This window comes from Triturus cristatus, chromosome 6, assembly GCF_964204655.1.
Source record: "Triturus cristatus chromosome 6, aTriCri1.1, whole genome shotgun sequence".
NCBI classification, from domain to species: domain Eukaryota; kingdom Metazoa; phylum Chordata; class Amphibia; order Caudata; family Salamandridae; genus Triturus; species Triturus cristatus.
In genome coordinates, this window is record NC_140589.1 from 58,886,498 (window position 1) to 58,909,330 (window position 22,833).

A 22,833-nucleotide genomic window follows, 5' to 3' on the forward strand; every position below is an offset into this window, starting at 1 on the left:
TTGATGCCAGAATATTTAGAACGAGGTTTTCAGTGAGAAAGAATGTGCAGACATCCCACAGCCCTGCAGGCCACACTGACTTGTTTTGTGTAACTTTATAAGGGCTGCAGATTGCTGGAGGCCTGACCTCCCTCACTATTGAGCCCTGTGTTGGTGGAGTCCCCCCCCCCCTCCTTCCACTGACATGTAGTAGTGTTCCTTTACTCCCTAGTTATGTCTCTGACTACCCCATGGCCTTTTCCTCCCCTCACCACACCACTTTTCTCCCTGTCTCTCTGCCCCTTTTTTTCTCACTTTCGCAGTCGCTAATTGTGGGTAAAAGCCAGGGCTGCAAATCGAAAGCTGTAGAAAACGATGTTGATTAACCCGGGTGCTTTCTATTTATTTTAGAGGCAGGATGAGGCTGAGCCAGGCGTTCGGGCGTTTTGCAGGTCAGGGCTTTTCAGATCAGATCATTCCAGGCTGGCTGGTGCCGTGAGGGTGCTGTTTCCAGCTCTGTGGCAATCCGTACAAATATTAATGAATGTTTTAGTAATAAAATAATGATCATTCAGAAGGGACTCCAACTTGTTTCGGTGAGAGCACAGTTCCATTTGCATCGTCCTTAATCTGCCACCAATTATTTTTTTCTCAAATCATTGCATCGACCAACCCCGAGGCTGGTACTCAAACGAACATTAAAGCAAGTCAGAAATGTGCCACCTTATGATTACTTGTAAGTTTGGAGCACTTACAATAATTAAGTTAGGCTGAAATAAAAGCAATACCTGTCTCGTAGGAGAGTGCATGAAAAGTGCCTAACAAGTCACCCAGCAGTTTTTTTTTTTAAATTAATAAAAAATTATTCAATCTTCAACTGTAATTTAAAAATAAAAAAGATTCTAGTTTTTATCTAACTATTTGCTTCACTTTTCAATAGAATTTCAAATTAATGCAGGGGTGCAGTCGTAGGCTGCACACACGTGGGGAATCACGGGGTCCCTCCCAGAGTGAGGCAGCTGATGTTGCTTTTCATGTATTAATGTGTTTTGTAAAGTGCCCCGTGTTACCTGAAAGAGAGCTTTTACCCTGCAGGCTGCAGATTGTGAGGTCCCGTCATTGTTTGACGGTGTCCCCATGGAGTCCTTCTGGATCCATTTCAAGAGTCAGAGTTGGAGCGACTGCATACTCCAGCACACATGTGCTATTGCATACTCCAGCACACAAGCGCTATTGCATACTCCAGCACACATCCGCTGTTGCATACTCCAGCACACATGAGCTGTTGCATACTCCAGCACACATGAGCTATTGCATACTCCAGCACACATGCACTATTCCTGTTAGCACATGGGCAAGAGATTGTATTTTTAGGTCTGCAAGACCTGTTGTTATCTCCTCTATCGGCTTTTGGCATTGTAACAATTCAAATGCCCCGCCAGGTGGTAAAGACTCCAGCACGAGTTATTGAGTGAATATACTATATTTATTACAAGTATTACACTTAGTAAGGGAGAGGGCGGGGAGACGTCCGATCCGCACCGCGGCTCTGCGCTCTCTGCCGAGATCTAATATGGTCGCCGCGTCCTACGTCATCGCGGACATGCGAAGACTAGAACGCTACACTACATATCTCCCCTCTTTACAGTCACAACAATTTTCAATTAAACCAATGTCTCAGGGTTACTTGCAGTTCGTTGTGTTCCCTTCTCCCATCTCGAAGTCCTTGTACTTCAATGGTCTTACAACAGCTCTCCCCGTGCGGGTACGCCTCACCGGGTGTACCTCTCTCTCTTGGGTGTTCCTGGTTCCCCTTCCTTCACCACTCCAGGGAACTTCACTTCCCGGCGAGCTGAGAGTGATTCCCGACTGTTCCTCCATTCTCGGATCGCTCGCTTCCTCTACTTCTTCTTCTCCTCCTCCTCTTCCTCGGGTTACCCCCGAACCAACTCTCTCCAGATTGTTCTCTACTCCTGGTATCTGGGGGGTTCCCGTTTGTCCATTCTCTTTCACACTCCATCCCAAGATCTTGTTGCATTTGGACATCCTGTGTTGGGACCAGACTTTTCCATCGCTTTCTAAAGCTGCACGGTTGTAGACTTCTTCTACTTGCATGGGCGCACTGAACTTGCTGTCGCCCTTTCTCCTTAACTGGGCTAGTTTGACCCGCACCCATTCACCTTTCTCCAACTCAGCTTCCTTGACATTCCTCCTCCTGTTGTAATGTTCGGTGTATATTCTTTGAGCCTTTTCCAGATTATGTTGAACAACCGCGGGAGACCACTTGCTTGTTATCGTGCACTCCTGCCAGACAACATTGTCCCTCGTGAACGGGTCTCGGCCCCTGAGAATTTGGAAGGGACTGTATCCTGTGCTTGTCGGAGTGATTCTATACGCCCACAACATACACATGAGTTCTTTCTCCCAATCCTTCCCTGATCCAATCGCGGATTGTATGGAGCCCATGATGACCCTGTCAAACCTCTCGGCCAGTCCGTTCCCCGCTGGATGGTATATGGAGGTATGTTTGATTTTTATCCCATTCATCCCCATATACGCATTCCATTTATCGAATCTGAACTGAGGCCCATTGTCACTTAGGAGAGAACGAGGAATCCCTTCTCGGAGGAAAACAGTGGTTAGAATTTTTAATATTTTGTCAGTGTCCATGTCTTCCTGTATATCCACTTCAGGCCACTTCGAGTACCGGTCCACCATTACTGCCACATATTTCTGGACCCCTTGGTTATCCAATATCGGCCCTAAAATATCAATCGACAAATCTTCCCACGGGTTGCTAGGGTTGTCAATTCTACCCAAGGGAGGACGCATCATGCTTTGGGATTTGTCCGCTCTTTGGCATTGTTCACACTCCCGCACGTGCCTCTCTACCTGGTTGTCCATCGCTGGCCACCAATACATCTGCTTCGCACTAAGTTTTGTTTTCACAATGCCTAGGTGTCCTTCATGTATTATGGCTAGTAGACGTGGCACCAACTCCTGGGGTGGAACTACCTTTTCACCTCTTCGCAGGAAGATCCCGCGGTCTCCCACTGATAGCTCCTCCCTTACTTCGAAGAATTTTCTGAGCGGGGTTCCTATGTGTCTCTTTTCGGGCAAACCCTCCAGGGTGTACTTTTTAACCTTCTCGATGTCCGTGTCAACTTTGTACGCTTCCTTCCACTCCTGTTCGCTTATCACCCGTTCATGTTCCTCCGTGAATGCCACTCTAAGATCGTCTTCCTCCACATCCCTCGTAGCTTCCTCCATGGCTGCGACTCGACTGAGGTAGTCGGCCACTTTGTTTCGGGTCCCTGGTATGTGTTCTACATCGTACCTATAATCCAGCAATTTTAAAGTCATTATGCGGGGTGTCGCATGGGCATGTCCTGAGGATGTGAGTATTTGACCAGAGGTTTGTGGTCGGTCCTGATCCTGAATCTTGTGCCCCATAAGAATTGTCGGAACTTTTCCATAGCCCATACAGCTGCCAACATTTCCTTTTCTATCACGCTGTACTTTTATTCCGTGGCCGATAGGGCTCTGGATGCGAAGCTGAGGGTGTTAAGTCCTCCTTCCTTAGTTTCTTGCATCAAGACCACACCCAGGCCCCTTTTGCTCGCATCTGTGGTCAACACGGACTTGGCTCGTTGATCATAACCACTCAAGGGGACTGCTGTGCTGATGTCTGTCTTGATCTTCTGGAACTCTCCCTGAGTCTCTTCAGTCCATTTGAAGGTTGTTTTATCCCGTAGGAGTTGACGTAGGTGGTGCGTCTTGGTAGCAAAGTGGGGGACGAATTTGCTATAGAATTCAGCCATGCCTAGGAAAGATCGGACTTCTTCCTTGGTCCTAGGGGATGGCGCATCCCATATAGCCTTGATATTGGATTGTTTGGGTGTGATACCCTGGTCGCTGATCTCATGCCCCAGGTATGTAACTGTCGTCATCCCAAACCGGCATTTGTCCCACTCTGCTGTGAGTCCATTTTGCTCCAAGACATGTAAGACCGTTGACAGCTTGGCATCATGGTCTGCTTTACTCTTCCCCATTACCAAGATGTCATCTTGGAAGTACTGGACTCCCTCCACTTCTTTGAAGAGTCTGTGCATGAGTTTCTGGAATACCGCCGCTGCTGAAGTTAGCCCAAACGGCATCCTGCGGAATTGGTAGCATCCGAATGGGGTTATGAACGATCTTAGTTTTCTGCTTGTGTGGTGTAAAGCTATCTGGTGGTATGCTGATGTGAGGTCAATGGTCGAGAACCATTTCACCCCTTTGGTCATTGCCAGCATTTCGTCTATCCTCGGTAGTGGGAATTTCTCTACTATTATGTTCTTATTCAATTCCCTCAAGTCCACACATAGACGCACCTTACCATTCGGTTTCATTGCTACTACCAAAGGCGCCAACCATTCTGCGCTGGTGATCGGTTCTATGATGCCATTTTCCTCTAGTCTGCGTAACTCCAGTTGCACTTTCTCTCTGATTGCCATAGGAATGTTCCTTACTTTGTGACACACCGGTTTTGCTTCTGCTTGGAGTTCTATCTTGTGAGTGAACTTAGTTAACTTCCCAACCTTGCCCCCGAACACTGTGGGGAATTCATCTTTCAGTTCTCCTGTAACTGGTCGTTGTTCTTCACCTGTCATCAAGACTTGCGTGATGCCACCCGGGTTCAATTGTATTCCTAGGTCTCCTTGGTCGATCCACCCTAGCACCGAAGGGCTTTTCTCTGCTACATACAGTTTGCAGGTCGCGGTCCGCTCTTTGAACTCGAACTTCAATCTTCTGTACCCTACCATGGGGATAGGATCTCCCGTAAAGGTGACTGGACGGATGTCTGGAGGTTCCAGGCGCTTCCCTAGGTGGTCTTTGAAGTGTTCTTCCCACACTGTTTTTTGTATTATGGTGTACGGAGATCCTGAGTCCGCTACCATCTTTATCGGTATTCCTCCTATTACCAGGTCACACTGGGGTTTCTTAGGGCGGTTGCAGTCTATCCCAAGTATGTGTTCTTCAATGCACAACACTCCATCGTCTTCCTCTTCCTCATTACCGTCTTCTTCAGTTTCCTGCACTACGTACTTGACTGCTGTTCTCTTCTGTTCTTGCGACACACTTTTTCGTAATGTCCTATTATACCACAAAACATGCATTTCGCTCGGAACACAGGGCACCATTTGTCGTAGGCTGGATGAGACAGACTGCCACACCTGTAGCACGTGTTTTTGCCGTCATTGTTCGACTTCTTCTCTGGTGCCGACTTGGGTGTCCATTTTGCCTTGACTCTCATGTCTTCCATCGATCCTTTGTTCTTTTCCAGTGGTTCCACTTCGGTGACCTTGTTCACCATGGGTCTGATTGTTGTCTCCCTTTTCGCTGCTTCTGCGCATCTCTTTGACAGCTCCGCCTTCCTTACCATGGCTATCACTTCCTTCAAGGTCGCCTCTCCATTTACCCACAGCTTGTCCTGGATCGTCGCATTCGTCGTGTGCATTACTATCTGATCCTTTAGGAATTCGTCGTGCAGCACTCCAAATTTACACGTGGCCGCTAACTTCCTCAGCGCGGCCACATACTCTTCTACCGACTCTCCCGCTGCCTGTTTCCTTTGTTGAAAGTTGTATCGGTCTATGGACGTGCACACTGCCGGTCTATAATGCTTGTTCAGGTCGTCGATGGCGTGTTGGAATACGTCATCATCAGCTGCTTGTCTTGGCGTCGGGACTATGTTCTGGAACACTCTGAAGCCTTCTGGGCCTAGGTTATGAAGCAATATCCTCTTCTTCCTCTTACTTGGAAATTTTCGTCTTCTAGGGCTTCCAGATAGTTCATAAAGTATTCTCTCCAGTCTTCCCACTTCATCGATGGGTCTCCTGATTTCGGCAGGAATGGAATGGTTGTCGTGAGTGAGGACGGTTGGGCACACATGTCCGCTCTTCTTCCCGGTGACCCTTCTTCACCCCTTGGGCTACCTGGCGCGCTTTGCCTTAGCGTGCGTGGGGGACTCTGTTGCCCCTCTGCTCCGCCTCCTTGCCTATGTCCTGCTTGCTCCGCCAGGGCCTTCGGTGGTTTGTCTGCTGTCTATAAACAAGGGCACAGGCCTAAGCGCTACCCTGTCGCTGTCTTGGCCTCTAGTATCCTTTGCGGGCTTGTTCTTTCTGCGTGGTTGCTCTATCTATTGTCCCTTGTTTTGGGATGTGGGCGCGTGGATCACCGTTCTTCCGCCCTTGTCAGTGCGCTGTCCGCTTTGCTCTTTCTGCAGTATGCACTATGCTTTGTGCCTTAGTATTGCTGCCTTCCCCTCTGCCGCGCTCTCCTTACTATTGTGCCTGCTTGGTGGTTTGTACTTCTTCTGTTACTGGGTAGCCGCCCACGTGGGTTCTGGTCTCAGCCTGGTTCAAGATCTGGGCTCCAGGTCCCAGTCTCGTCACCAGTTGTAATGATTCAAATGCCCCGCCAGATGGTAAAGGCTCCAGCATGAGTTCTAATATGGCCGCCGTGTCCTACGTCATCGCGCACACGCGAAGACTAGAACGCTACACTACAGGCATGCCCATGAATTGCCATTTGTTCTTTGTTGTGCCATTTAGAAATACAGTTTTTTTTTTGGTGCATTGGGTCTGATTCTCCCGCCTTTGCATGCTTGGGTCACGCTCAGGCGATTTCACTCATTGTTTGCTTGCGTTGGTGATCCCAATACGTCAGTGGTTCCTCCTGGTCTTCCTGATCTGCCTTTTTATTTTGTAGGTTATCTACATCTTTCTAGGCTTTCAGGCCGTTTCACGGAGCAATGCTCTGTTCTGCACCTGCAAAGTGGCAATTTCTGTCTAGTAGCTGTTGAGCTATGCCAATAGCTCTAATAAAAAAAAATCGCGAGACCTGTTGCATTTCTAATGCTTGTTACAAAAGGCATACATACAAGTGTGCCAAATACCTACAGCACAAGAATGGAATTCCAACCCATGAGAAAAACCATTGATGCAGGTGTAGCAAAATTACTCCCCAATCTCTCTGTTTTCCTAACCATGGTTTTCTGTCCGGCACTAGACAGAATCATCTACATACAGCATTATTTCTACTACAATATTGGGGAAAAGACCTAGCGGGTTGTATACCAGAGGAACCTAGAGCTGAAATATGGATAAAGGCAGTTAAGCCTGTAGAATTATCAAAGGGGCTAGCCTTCTTCTCCAGCCCATAACGCTGCTGTTTAGTGCCCCCAGGGAGTACAGCATCTACCTACTCGTTAAGTCAACAGCTAAACTAATTTCTCACTTATGGTTAAAACTCGCCTAGCTATAGGACATGTCTGGAAACACCCAGACCACTGATCAAAACAAATGTGATGAAGCCAAGTCTGTAATATGTATGCCATGGACAAACTGCTTCCATAAACGATAAGATGAAGTCATTTGAGTGAGTTTGGATGCCCTTTAAGACTCATTAGGAAAATAACTTGCGTTCTAGGAAGTGATCCTGTGTCTACCAGTGGTGGCTGCTTCGGTACAGCGGTAGTGGTGGTGGTTGGAGTGGGGGGGAGGGTTAATTGGATACAAACAAAAAACAAGCATTTGCAATGCAATAGGTCTCGCATTTACTCGAGTTTAAGCTATTGGCATTGTAAATGGCAATGCCTTTTATTTATGTTTTAAAAACAAAATCATAAAAAAAAGGCATTGTCATTTACAATGCCAATAGTTCAAACCTACGTAAATCCGAGACCTATTGCATTGCAAATGCTTGTTTAGGGAGCAGCTGACTGAAGATCACGCAGCTCAGCTGATACGGTAGGTTGGTAAACCTGGCGTAGAAGTAATGAGAAAACCTCAGTTCTGGTAGACTTGGGCAGTGTAAATAGTGAATATTGCTATTTTCACCTTTACCACAGTTCTTACATAGGGAGGAGCGGTGTAGTGTGGCTGTCTGATATGGATGAGACCTTCAAGATACCCCTTAGGTTAGATGTAGTAATAGAGTTCCAAGCCAATACAGTTTCAGTGCGTCTCACCACACCTACACATAACCTATGTCCTAAAGTTGGTGCCCTAGCCGAAAACAAAGAGTCATTACTCACATCATTAAAAAGAGGAGACCCAGAAAGCATCGAGACCTCGGTATTGAAAAACACACCATACCTGAACTCTAGCTTCTTGCAGAAGGGTCTAGAGCAAGTGGTACATCATAGGCAGCTTATGTGTCAGCAACACCCTGAAATCACTCACATGGCACTAAAAAGTAAGTACAACAGACAATAAGCATTGCCAAAGCCAATAGGTCTCACCTTTTTGACCAACAGTGGCAAAAAGCAGAAGTGCAAAAAAAGGCACAATGGCACAACTGCAACTTGTGTTCGTGCCACTCTACAGGCGTGCAAATGCGGAATAACTAATGCACATGCCCACAGAATTATGCTACCACCTTTTTCTCTTTTTTAAAAAAAATCTATTGATCCAAGATGGTGGAGAACCCTTGGATTGGTAAAAAAATAATCATTGTATGTGCAGAAACAAGCATTTTAATATGAAGAGGAGTCCAGCCTGGTAGCAAATGGCTGCTAACAGACCCTCCAGAAACTACAAATTAAAAAACACATTTAAAGCACTTTGAGAGGTGGTTGAGCAACAGAAGAGTGAGTTGGGGAAGGAGTTATCAGGATGCAACAGGGAGTGGGCAAGAGCAACGTAGCAACAAAGGTAATTGAGGCTGGGCTGACTAGGGAAAGCAATGGACGAGCTTGGGTGGGTTCATGAGGGAGCAACACGGAGCAGGCACGGTGGCGGGTTTTTATAGGCGATGGAGCAGCACACGTTGGAGAGAGCTAGAAAACACATGCACTCTTATGGAATGCTTTTTTTGATAAATTTGAGCATTGGAAGGATACAAGAAAGCTAGTCAAAAGGAAGGTAAAGAGACTATTCTACAGGGGAGGTACAAGCAAAAGAAGAGAAAGGCAAGCCATCAAATAAGAAGAAAGCAAATTAGATTGACTATAAAGCCCACCAACGGTAATCAATGATTGGGATCCAAGCCCAATGTGAGTTTTTGGTATTGCCCACAATATGTCTTTCACAATCAGAGAACCAAAGGCTTTCTTGCAGAGGAGAACCAAAACGAAAATAAACAGTATAGAACCAAAAAAATAGTAACTTAACCTCACTATTAATACTATAAGGAAATCACTCAGAGAGAACAGTACATTCTACAAACTGTACTCTGCCAGAATGTCATATGGTTGAGGGCTAACTGTTCAAAGAAAACAGTGAAAACCTCTTTATTATCTATTGGCCACAGCTGTCAAGTACAGTTGCTTTCATAAAGAAAAAAACATAATTTCCCCTAGTTCTTACACCTCTCTCTTTCTCTCATGAAGTAATCAGGTGCTTAACTACAAACCAAGGAAACAGGTTAAAAAGAGGCAATGGGTTCGATGACAGTCCACTTTTATAACAACACAGAACTCTGAAAGATTCTGCCCTACACATCTTGCTGGGCGTTGTATTAAAAGCAGTGATTTAACTGCTCCTTGAAAATAATAAACTACAGGCATAGTCCTAAGTTACTTAACTTCGGTAACGATGTATCTGTAAGAAACATTAGTTAGTTAGATTCCTCACCTTAGAATATCCCCAGGCGTGAGGCTGGATCTGGAAAGATTTTTGTAGCAATACCCCTTGAGCGTCGCTAGGCGTCGTCTGCGGCTCCGCGTCCGTCGTTGGCGTCGTGCGCCGGAATGACGTCGTCGGAGTACTTAGACGCCGCCCTCGCGCGCTGACGTCAGTTCTTGTACATAGCTGTCCGTGCCAGGAACGCAGAGCCATGCAAGAGACCGACACTGGTGCCAAAAAATCTAAGGCCCTGAAAAGGATAGCCTTAACCCTAGATGTCAGTTCGCAGAACAGGGAGGATGGGTGGGTCGGTGAGGAATCTAACTAACTAATGTTTCTTACAGACACATCGTTACCGAAGGTAAGTAACTTGTTCATCTGAAAGAAACACATTAGTTAGATTCCTCACCTTAGAATAGATACCCCAGCAATACCAACCCCGGTGGTGGGTCCGCGAACCAAGATCACACCAGAAAGTCCTGGAGAACAGAAAGTAGCCATCTCTCCAGACTTGGCTATCCAGGCAATAGTGCTTGGCAAACGTGTGCAGTGAAGCCCACGTCGCCGCCTGACAGATGTCCTGTAAGGGAACTCCCCGTCCCAGGGCAGTAGTAGCCGCTGTGGCCCGGGTGGAATGGTCTCTCAGCCCAACAGGAGGGTCCTTTTTTGCCAAGGAGTAACAAATCTTAATACACAATATGACCCACCGTATGATGGTCCGTTTGTGTACCTCCTTCCCCTTCTTAGCACCTACGTATCCAACAAAAAGTTGGTCGTCCACCCGGAACTGTTTGGTGCGTTCCAAATAAAAGGACAGCACCCGTTTTGGGTCCAGACGGTGGAGCCTCTCTTCCTCTTTTGAAGGATGCGGAGGCGGAAAGAAGGTGGGCAACGTGACAGATTGCCCGATGTGAAAGGGAGTCACCAATTTTGGTAGAAAAGAAGGACGAGTCCGGAGGTCAACTTTGTCCGGATGAACAGAAAGAAAAGGAGACTTAGATGACAGAGCCTGGAGCTCACTCACCCGTCTAGCCGAGGTGATAGCTACCAGGAAAGCAGTCTTAAGAGTCAGAAGACGAATGGGACAATTGTGAAGAGGCTCAAAGGGAGCGCACATCAGAAAGGTCAAGACAAGATTCAAATCCCACTGAGGTATTACGAAGGGGACAGGAGGGAACATGTGAGTAATGCCTTTGAGAAAACGTGAAACAACAGGGGACTTGAAGAGAGAAGGCTGATCAGGGAGCCGTAAGAAAGCAGAGATTGCAGAAAGATAACCTTTCAAGGTGCCCAGAGCAGAGCCCTGCTGGGCCAAAGAAAGAAGAAAGAGGAGAACCTCAGAAAGAGGGGCGGAAAGGGGATCCACAGCCTTTGCTGTGCACTATGCCACAAATTTGTTCCACCGGCAGGCGTATACCGTCTTTGTGGAGGGACGCCTGGCTGCCAGAATAACATCAAAAACTTCAGGAGGAAAGTCAAATGGCATCAACTGTCGCCGCTCAATCTCCACGCATGGAGGTGGAGCGAGTGCCGCCTTGGAAATTCCAACGCGCAGAACTGCTGACATTGCGTGTTCTCTTCGGTGGCGAATAGATCTAACCAAGGCTCTCCCCACTGCAGAAAGAGACCTTGCGCCACGTCCGAGTTCAGAAGCCATTCGTGATCCATCATGCACCGTCGGCTGAGTTCGTCTGCTCTGGCATTCAGAGAGCCCGTCAGATGTTGAACCACCAGGATGATGCCCTGGTGTTCCAGCCATGTCCAGAGGCGCAGAGCCTTCTGACAAAGGTTCCACGACCCCACCCCGCCTTGTTTGTTGCAATATCACATGGCGCTGGTGTTGTCCGTGAACACCTGCATGACACTTCCCTGGACAGAGGGAAGGAAGACTTTCAGTGCAAGCCGGATCGCTCTCAGCTCCAAAAGGTTGATATGGAGTTGAGTCTCCGCCGGAGACCAGAGTCCTCTGATCTCCGCCTCTCCCATATGGCCTCCCCATCCCAGGAGGGACGCATCCGTCACTACAACGTGCTCCTGTTGGGGTCGGGAGAGGCATCTGCCACTGACCCAATCACGGTCCATGAGCCACCACTGCAACTGCTTTGCAGTGCCCTCCGAGATCAAGAAATGGTCGGACAGGTTGCCTCGATGTTGGGCCCACTGAAACTTCAGGTCCCACTGCAGAGCCCGCATTCGCAACCTGGCGTAATGCACCAACAGGATGCAGGAGGCCATCAGCCCCAGAAGCCGCATCACCAACCTGACCAAAACCCAGAATAGAGGCCGAAAGATGGGAATCAGAGCCTGAATATCCCGGACCCGCTGTTCCGGAGGATAGGCCCGGAACTGCGCCGAATCTAGAACCGCTCCGATAAAGAGGAGCTTCTGGGAGGGACTCAGGAGCGACTTCGGCACATTGATGGAGAACCCCAGCGAATGCAGGAGGTCGGCCGTAGTCGGGAGGTGGGAAACGACTTGCTGAAGCGAGCCCGCCTTCAACAGCCAGTCGTCGAGATAGGGGAAGACTGGAACCCCTGATCTGCGCAGATGAGCTGCGACCACCGCCATCACTTTCGTGAACACCTGAGGGACACTGGTGAGGCCGAAGGGGAGCCCGGTAAACTGAAAGTGCTCCTGACCCACAGTGAACCGCAGGTAACGCCGGTGGGCCGGCAGGACGGGGATGTGAAAATAAGCGTCCTGCAAGTCCAACGCTACCATCCAGTCTCCAGGGTCGAGGGCAGCCAGAACCTGAGCTAAAGTGAGCATCTTGAACCGTTCCTTCCAGAGGAAGGCGTTGACGCTCCTGAGGTCCAAGATAGGGCATAGGCCCCCCTTGCCCTTCTTGGGAACCAGAAAGTAGTGGGAATAGCAACCACGACCTACTTCTGGACCAGGAACGCGCACGACTGCCTCTTTGGCCAAGAGGGCCGAAACTTCCTCCCGCAGAACATTCAAGTGATCCCTCGACATACAGTGGTACTGTGGTGGCATGGCTGGAGGGGTCGTCTCGAAGGGGAGGGAGTAGCCCCTTCGGACGATTTGCGGCACCCACCTGTCCGATGTGATGGATCGCCAGTGGAGCAGGTGATGGCGAACTCTGCCGCCCACTGGCGTGAAATGGGCCTGAAAGCTCGGACTAGGAGGGCTTTGAGGCGGATGGTGGATGTGGACTGACCAGCACGTTGTCCTCCAGTACCGCCTCGGCGGATTCCACGTCCGTGACCGCGTGCAGGTTGGTTCTGCGGCCGGTGGCTGGGCGGACGTGAGGAGGCGCCCCTTCCTTGGCCACGAAAGGGACGAAAGGCGGAAGTTTGCGGCCGTGGGGCCGAAAGATCCAAGGACTTGGCCGTAGCCCGGGAGTCCTTGAAACGAGCCAGCGCACTATCCGCCTTCTCATCAAAAAGGCGAGTGCCATCAAAGGGCATTTCCATGAGGGTACTGTGAGAAGTTGGCCTGATATATGATGTCACTAATTCTAGTGTACACCTTGTATCAGTCCAAACAACCCTTATGGTGATTGTAGGAGAGTAGGGTCTGCTATCCTATGGTCACCCCAAATTTTTGCTTTTGCTTCACTGGTTTTTGACATATTGAGGCTGTGGGCCTGCTAATCAGACCCCCAGCCTGCTGTTCTCTCTAACTAAATTGACACTATGCACCCCAGGTGCATAACCAATTGGAAGTGGATCACCCTGTGAGCCCCTGTACCAGTGTACACTAGGTACCCAGGGCATTGGTGTATCTAAGGCCTACCAGGGGCTGAAGCATGTATTGTGCCACCCCTGGCCTGGCCTAACAAATTTGACACAACCGGCTGATCACTCAGCTGGGGTAAGTTGGTGTAACCACCTCTTACTTAGGTGTAGTATACCTATACCTAACCTTAAATGGGACACATGTTAACCTATAAGTCACTCCTATGGCAGGCCTTGACAATCCTGAAGGCAGAGTGCTTGGTTCCATGTGAGATGGTGCTCTGGCATGAGCTGAGTCTGTCTGCAGTGGTCGGAACCACTTCCTTCTACTGTTTCCAGATATCGTCATACCATATACTCTTAAGTGCATTATGAACCTCGCGGTTAAATGCTATCTTTGGTTTGGCTTTATCAAAACATGTCGAGTAAGGTGTCATACGAATTGGAATACTAACCCCTCGCCAATTCTGGCGACGGGGTTAGCATTCCACCCTTCTAGAGGGACACGACATGTACAGTACCTGAAACCCGGGTAAAATCAGACATAGCCTCAGCTCCACAAAATGGATGCTGCCACCACAGACACGAGTCTGCCCTCCTGCTGCTGGGAGTCCTTCCAGCTTGGGAGGTGTGGACAAAGGGTTTCCTGCCAGGGGAGGTGCGTGCACCACCCCAGACAGGATTTTGTGTATTGGTCAGGTAGGGCTTGAAAGAAACCAGACATGTCTGAGGCTCACAAGGAGCCTCGGTGCATATGCCAGTTCAATCCGGTCCGGGGGCACACCAGCCCTGGACCTGGGGCGAGCTGGACAAAGGATTGGGGGTGTAACCACCCCCCTTCCTGGTCCCACCCTTAGGGAGGGACCTAGCAGGTAGTCCGGCCCCTAGAATCCGCTTAAAGGTAGGAGCTGTGTCCTAAGACTTCAGACATCCTGGAATCAACTTAACCACAAGAAGAAGACGGGAACTTCGACGCTCTGCTGCACAGAGGACTGAAGGAAATCTCCCCTATGGTCAGGGAGTGACCATCTTGCTAACGCAAGCACCAACCAGCTATTGAACGTCTGCTTTGCCGCCGCCTCCTGCCGGAGCCCGAGCCCAGAGCCCGACAAAACCTGGACCTCCAGACCTCTCACCGCCCGATCCACAGTCCCTGCAAAGAAGGAACCCGTGGAGGCACCGAGACACGTGGAGCCAGCCATCTTGGAAGACCGACGACAAGCTGCAAGCGCAACGACAGAGGCTCCCTCCAAGTTGTGCTTTGGGTCCTCAGAAGCCCAACCATCGAGCAGCATCTGCACCTGCGCATTCTGGTGAGAGGGGAATGCTGCTGCAAAGAGAGTCTGTTAAGGCCGTAACACATAAAGTAGCATCGCATAAAAACATAAGGGCCTATAGCGAAGCTCCATTACCAAACATCCAGCTTCCTCCGGAGTCTGCACCCTTTGTAGTGGTTCTGGTGGGGGCTCCTTCATTATGTCAGGGTAAGAGGGAATCACACCAGGAGTTAAAGAACAAGTGTATCCATTGGCTCAACAAGAATCGTCCACTTCCAATACATGTCTCTGCTGAAATTCTCCACGCTAGAAGAGTGGGCTGGGTGGGGTACAAACCAAAGTCAGTGGGGGGGGATTGCATAGTTGTTAATTTCAGGGACTGGAGGACGGTGGATTACATTTGTGATTGGTACCAAAACGACTCGGTATCAGCTATTCACCCTCTTCCCCTTTCTTATTTCTGTGTAGCTGTGTATCCAGAAAGGGGTAGTAACCAGCATTATGGAGGACAAAAGGAGTGGTGGATGGGGGAGAATATAGCGCTGTGTAATAGGTTTGACGCGCTATCTGGCTTGGAAGATTGCGACTGACTTCAAGGGGATAATTTAGGTCAGGGGGAGGTCAATACAGCCCCCAATGAGGCAGAGGTGGTCGAAGTACAAAGGGTAACTGCTATAGATAGCCCAGTGGTTAATACCAATTCCCAAACTTCAACCTGTATAATCTTGAGTTGGAATATTGCCGGGATGAGAAGTAAGTGTAAGGATAGGTCCTGGTTGGAAGAGATAAAGTCCTATGACATCATGGCATTTCAGGAAACATGGGACACAAACCATAATTTTTATATAGATGGGTATACACATTCTTTTATCCCTGCCCAGGCCCAGTATGGTAGAGCACAGGGAGGGTTAGTAATGTTTTTTTCCCTGAATTTGAATGGCTTATTAAAACAGATCGATGCGAGCTGCCATAATTGTTTGGCAGTGGAGCTATCTCGGCCACATTTTGGGAAATGATTACTGGTTAATTTTTATAATTCTCCCAATAGCGAGTGTTTAAATCAATTTTTAATACGTCTAGAGGACTTTTTAATAGCATATGAAGCAAAAACCCCGTGGGCTGAGGTTATTGTTATGGGCGACTCCAAAGCAGTTATCCATTTGTGGATGTCATCCCCACACTTGTAGGGAGGGACAATCTTGCTCAGGTTTCTATTATCATAGGTCCTGTCTCTATCCTTAGGGATATTGCTGCCACCAGTGGGTTCTAACCCACTTAACTTTTGCTCTCTAGCCAGAGCAAGCTTCTCCTTGGCAAGGGCAAGTTCTTCCCTCTCAATCCTTAGATTAGCTTCCCTCATTCTGGCTTCATGCTCTTTTCTCTGGGGGGAAGTCATTCCCCTGTGAGAAGAGGCATTAGAGATGCTAGAGACATGGGAGTGGATGGATTCCCTTGAAGGGGATCTATCTCTCCTGCTTCTCTGGTTAAGCCCACTTGGGGGTCTGTATGGGGGGACCCCATGCAAACTCCCATGTAAGCTTAGGTTAGCCTGGCTAAGTCTTCCTACTTGGCCCCGGCTGTCTACCTCCTCATCTGAAGTCCCATCTGACTCATCTGTAGCGGGTAGACCCTCCCCTGTACCTAGGGTACCAGCCTGTGAGGCCCTAAGAGCATCATACTCCTCTAGGATCTCCACTAGCTGAATGAGGGTAGGGTTTGCACCCTGTTTTAACTTTCTGGAGGTACACAATTGTCTCATCTCCTGAAAAGTTAGGGTATCATATCTAGAGGGGACCTTTCTAAGACCTACCCCTCCTGAGAGAGAATCTACTTGATCTCCTCCCAGAGACATGATCTAGTGAGGGTGTGGTGTGTGCACCTACCTACACTAGTTGTATCTACTAAACCTCTCTAGTAGTTGTAGTGAGGGTGTGCTAGGCCCTTCAACCTACAACAACTAAGTCCAGTAGGACTTAAGTATTTATAATCTATGTTATATGTACCTAAACAATATCTGTGTGATCTTTCAATTTAGTATCTCAAGATTACAATGGTATTACAACAGCAAGCTCAGATCCCAACCGCTGCTCACCAATGTGAGAAGTTGGCCTGATATATGATGTCACTAATTCTAGTGTACACCTTGTATCAGTCCAAACAACCCTTATGGTGATTGGTTGTAAAGTCAACCTTATAGACCAGCTATCCTAGTGGTAGCATGGACAAGAGCAGTCTTAGGCTAAACTCTGAATGGCATGTGAAGCCAGCTGTTATACCATATGTAATCCCTTGAATAGCAAATGAAAGGACACCACAACAGATATATATATAAAATAAAGTGTATTTATTCTAGTCAAACCCTCAGCACTCTTTATGAGATTCGAGGTAAGTACAACACAGTCTTATTCAAGCATACATTAAGTCACACAGGTAAGTAATACAGTTAGGCCCTAGGGGCCACGCAAACCATATACTAAGTAAGTGGTATAAGGACCACTGTCACCGAAATAGGATAGGCCTAGGCCAAGGGAATCGCTGGGGCTACACTACCCTACCAACAGTTAGGAAGTGGGAGGCCCACGGGATTCAGGTGCAGAGTGGAAACACTCACGCGTAATGCGTATAATCGATAGAAATAGTACAGTTTAGAATTAATAAGATTTAGGACACTTCTGGAGTAGCTAGGAAGTCGAGACTTGAGAACTAGACACTAGGATAGTCAATACCCTGATGAGCACTGGAGTACCCAAGATACCTAGCCCACGGGCCGCGGGTGCATAGGTGTGAACTTGCGTCGGGTTTCGTCGTCGACTCCTATGGATGCCTGAAGGAAAGATGCTGACAGGGAGTCAGTGAAGAGTGTCCGGTGGATCCCAAGGCCGGGATCAAGAAGGAAGGATACCTGCAAGCAGAAGGGACAGAGTCTGGGTCACTAGCCAGTGACCACGTGGAACCAGGAAGGAACCAGGCGATGTCGGGAGATTGCAGGTGAAGAGGTGAAGCTTGTTGCAGCAGCCACGGGTACCAGGAGACGTCGAGGACGACCAGGACCAGGAGGCGAGCTGTCCCACGAAGGCTCGTGCTGTCGGCGGCGTCAAAGTCGAACTAGGACTCACCAAGCCTTGGCAAGCGGAACCCACGAAGAATGGAGGACTTGCTTCTGGTGCAGACCAGGAAGGTCTGGGGTGCTTCTCTTTTACAGAGGAGCAGGAGCCAGTCTGGAGGAGCCAAACCAGCAGTGGAAAATTGGAGGTGTGTCGCCGCAAAGGTTACTAGCCAACGGGCAAGCAACCGGACAGACGCGGCAAGCAGGAAAATGCAGAAGGGCCCCATGCAGGACTCGTGGAGTGTGGAGGGCTGATCTTCGGTGCAGATGGTGCTTGGGGTTGGGGCTTCTCAATCCCCGGTGCACATCTGCTGTGCTGCATCTCGCCCGTCAGCAATCGACTGGGTGAGTCGTGTCCGGGCCTCCTCCGGACACAGGGGCAGCACGTCCTCCACCGCATTCCACAGGGAGCGGGAGAAATGGTCCAAGAGGTAAGCGGTGTTCAAAGATCGCAAACCCAAACTGAGTGAAGAGAACAGCTTCTTCCCAAACTATTCCAGCCTCTTGGATTCCCGATCCGGAGGAGCGGACGGCAAGGAGGATTGGGAAGATGATGCCTGGATAACCAGACTCTCGGGGGTGGGGTGTTGGGACAGAAAACTGGGGTCGCCCGGAGCAGGGCGGTGGCGCTGCGCCGCGCCACGTTCCGATCCACAGGAGGAACTGTGGAGAGCTTGGACCAAGTGGTGCCCCGCAGAACGTCGATGAGGGCCTCATTGAACTGCAGCAGAGGTTCTGTGGAGCTTGCTGTCGGTTGAAGCACCTCTGTGAGGATGTTAGCCCTCACGGCCACAGCAGGCCTTGCGCAGCACCACTGAGAAAGCTGCACCTTCCTCCGAGGCCACAGTCAGAGGAGAGATGAAACCAGCGTCCGGGGAGATATCCAGACCACTGGCATCCCCCAGTTTGTCTGCCCAGTCCTGTGAAAGCTGGGCCTGTCTGGCCAGAGGGTCCTCAGACCCCTCCCAGTCGCCCCCGTCATCCGATTCCTGATAAACAGCAGGAATAATCGGAGCCGGGCGGTAGATGAAGTGGTCATCCATCGGCGTCGGATGCGGCATCAAGCGGCGCCGCGCCAGCGTCTGGCCCGGACCGGGGTTAAACCAGGGAACGGCGTCGTCCGGGGACGGCGCCTGAGGTGGAACCAGTGTCGGCGCCGGCGGAGGAGGCGGCGTGAGGTCGACCGGCGCTGGCAGATCCAGGCCTGGATCCCTCGGGGACCTGCGGCGTCGGGACCAAAGTCGTCGACGGCGCTGGGGCCGTAGCCACCGGCACGTGAGGTCGCCCAGTCGAACCCGCGGGGCCCGAAGGCGCGCCGGCAGGCATCGAAGGCGGAGCCAGGCTCCTCATGGCCGAGAGGAAGGCACTGACCTCCGCCGGAGTGACGTCAGTCCCAGGGACCGGCGGGTATGGGGACAAACGCGGCTTCTGCGGCTCCGACGGAGCCGCGGGGGTGGGACCACCCTGACCCTCAGCCGAGTCACACGACCGGCGAGGGGAGTCCGAAGAGCGGTGTCGCCTCTTGGACTTCTTGGATAGCTTCGACTTACCCGAATACTTCGAGCTCGACGAGCGATGATGGTGGCTGCGGCTCTGCAATCAGTCCTTGGACCTCCTCCTGGACCGGGACCGAGAGCGGCGCGGAGCCGAGTGCCGAAGCTCGAGAAGTTTACGGGACCGCTCCCGCCTAGCTTTCGATGTCAAGGCCTGACAATCGAGGCACGACTCCGCGTCATGGTCGGCCCCCAGGCAGTAAAGGCACCGGCGATGGTGATCCATCACCGACATCAGTCGATGACAGGCGTCACAGGCCTTAAAACCAGGCATCCTACCGGCACCAGAGTCGAGTCGACAGAAGACCAAAAAGAGTCAAAAAGTTTAGTCAAAAAGTGACTAAGGGTTAAGCTCATCCCAGATCGGCGCTGTCTTGCGCGGAAAAAAGAAGAACTGTCGTCAGCATGCGAGGGCTGCGTCTAAGTACTCCGACGACGTCATTCCAGCACACGACGCCAACGACGGACGCGGAGCCGCAGACGACGCCTAGCGACGCGCAAGGGGTATTGCTACAAAAATCTTTCCGGACCCAGCCTGACGCCTGGGGATATTCTAAGGTGAGGAATCTAACTAACGTGTTTCTTTCAGATGTGAAGCCTCTTGTTTCTTCTAAAGTTAATAGTCTGTAAAGATGCCCAATTTAGCCTCCAACAACCTCATTTAACATTTGAAGATCATTGAAATTTAAAGGTAACTCTGTCCAAAGTTGTATCCCGTCTGTAGCATTGTAGGGAGCTGACCACAGTGAAGGCAAGAAAGTAAGAGTACCCAGAACAAGTTAGGCTCTTTATGGTGGAGCAGCGTTAGCCTGGCCTAAAGTATTTTCCTGAGACAGGCCGGTCACTCTCAAAGGCGTGCGGGCCTAGTCTAGTCCAATCTGTCAGGTACTCTGCCACAGGACAGGACCACTGGTGCTTCAGAGGCTGTGACCTGCTGGAAATCGGCTAATAGGAAGGGGCTGGCAGAAATAACAAGCGCTCGCCAGGCAGCCGCGGCACCCGCGCTTTACTTTTAACATTGAAAGTAAAGCGCGGGTGCCGCGATTATACCAAAAGTAAAGTAATAGAAAAAACATCTATTTCTTTACTTTTGGTATAATATCGGCACCCGCGCTTTACTTTTAACGTTAAAAGTAAATTGCGGGTGCCGCGATTATACCAAAAGTAAAGCAATAGATGTTTTTTCCATTACTTTACTTTTGGCATAATCGCGGCACCCGCGCTTTACTTTTAACGTTAAAAGTAAAGCGCGGGTGCAGTGATTAAAACGTCATCGCGATCACGATCGCTGTAAAAGCGAAAGTGATCGCGATGACGCTCTCCTGAGTGCTGCTGGCTGGCCTAGCGCATGGCGGCTGCGCCCGTGCACGCTCACATGCACGCAAGCACTAGGCCAGCAAGCAGCACTTAAAAAAGCGCACATACAAAATGTCTCTCCGAGTTTGCGCATGCGCTGGGCTCAGCGAGACCTAATGACCTTCTGCGAAAAGAAATATCCAAATAAACTTGCTATAATAATACTGACTGGATGCATGCTTATGACATAAGAACATGATCTGATAATATAGCAGTATTGAAACATGTCACAGAATTCAGAGTTTAAGATTTCTGGCCCCTCGAAAGAAGGGGTCGATTGTCCTGGTGCGGGTGACGTCAAGAAGAGTTCCCGTGCAAACAGTGCAATGGAGGCATGTCCCTTCTTCTCGCAAACCAACCACGCCTAGGTTTCAAGTCATTCAGTCACATCAGAGGAACTAGCGATAATGAGAATATATATATATATATATATATATATATATATATATATATATTTTTCAGACAGTATCTAGAAGCACAGAAATCCAACTGACAAAAATAATGGCATTGAGATTGTGCTAAGCTTACCCAGATTTTTGTACACCTCTTTTGTTCAAGATTTTAATTCGAATGTCATAAGAGCTTCATAAGTTACCTGTTATTAAGTAAAGACCCAAGCACCATTAGGCTTTCCTCCATTAGTGTAATTGTTTCTGCTGCTTCAGCTCCTTTTAACAATAGCTCGCCTCTATTTTTGAAGGCTGAAAAATACAGCATTTGTGAATTCCAACTTTCAACAATCTGAGTTAATTTGGCTTCAATATCTTTTTCCTTCACAGCAGATATGCAGATATCCTATAAAGCACAAGAAGAGAATTAATCATTTGCCTTTGCATCAGCATATTCAACGACAGATAAGGGACTTATGGGAAATGTAGTCTACTCGCTATGGGGAGTATGTATGAGAATGTCACATAGTGCAGTGCAGCAACACCTTGCTGTGCAGCACTGCGTGACAGGGAAATTACATGAATGCTCCATCTTTGAAGTAATACCGTGTATTCTTGCCTTTTCCCCTGCTCTGGTGATCTTTCAGCAGCTTAGCGCCAATGCAGTTACCCTTGCAGTATTGTGCAAGGGTGTCTGCGCTACCTGTAGGACTGTTATACGCAGAAAAGGACACTTTCCCACACAAAAACAATCCTCAGAGGCTTCCTCAGAGACTTGCATTTTCTTATACTACTTGGTCAATAGGTGTGGTTTCACTAAGAAATGCACAATTGTAAGTAATTTGTTATTATTTTTGTAATTTGCTGAATTTTGATTTTTTCCTAAATCTTCTAATTGTATCTGTGAGGATCTTGTGTTAAGTTCCCCATTACATTGCATTACGAAATTTAAAAGTAATAGTCAGGCGTTAAAAATTTCCTAGGAAGTTTTTGTTTGATTTTCTAAAAAGGTCCCAACTGTGCTAAAAAAAAAAGTCTGGCCCAGAGGATACAGTGCAGGGACTCAACCTGACCCCTTATCTGAAGTTTAATATGCAGCAGTTAAGGACCTTCTGTAATGCTAATAACATTGCTACTGGCTTAAACCTTACAAAGGTAAGCCTCCAGGAGGCCTTTGCAGACTTTGATCCAGCCCAGTTGACAAGAGGTCATGTCACCTTTGAAGAGGAGAATGACAGTGAACATGGGACTGTATTCAGTTCCCATGGGAGTAGCCACCCTAGCTTAACAAGAAGGGATGAGGACATAATTCAAAACTCTTTACCCTATCTCTAAACCTTGAATGCCCTTCCCTTCTGGGGGTACGTCATGTAACTCAAGGCACAGAGAACTAGAAAACTGGATGAAGAAGATCGATATCTTTCAAGACTGGACAATAGAGCAGCCCTTGAAGCCAAAATCCTGTCTAAAGAAAGAGAAAGGGCTGAGGTGGGCCTAATGCCAGTGGATGGTGACATTAACAAAATAAATAGGGATATGGAGGAAACCTTTGATCCTAAACACCTCAAAGGGATTGTCCCTAAATATGTTGATGGTGATGACATCATAAAATGGTTATATATAACACAAAAGAAATCCTGGGGTCTAATAGTAAAGAGAGAAAGGTGGTGTGTATGGTGAGGAGGTAAAACCTAATGTACGTAGTGGAGAAAGCTCCAAGACCATGGTCATCCAATCACCGTGGGTAACTAACCCCATCACATGGGATTTTCATCCCAAAGAAAATCTCAAGATCTCAAGGGGCGGCAGCGCCCTTGTATGAGACGTGAGTGCTTTGTTCTATGGGTATTATGCACTAGGAAAG

General features: G+C 48.9%; 1 protein-coding gene across 1 annotated transcript in view; it reads right to left on the reverse strand.

The window, feature by feature from the left end:
- The window catches only part of DNAH8 (dynein axonemal heavy chain 8), a 13,985,216-nt gene that overhangs the window by 8,483,897 nt on the left and 5,478,486 nt on the right, over positions 1–22,833 (reverse strand). The window contains exon 36 of the mRNA XM_085610239.1: positions 21,176–21,375. Within this exon, the coding sequence (XP_085466365.1) occupies positions 21,176–21,375 (200 nt within the window). The remainder of the gene's footprint in view (positions 1–21,175; positions 21,376–22,833) is intronic.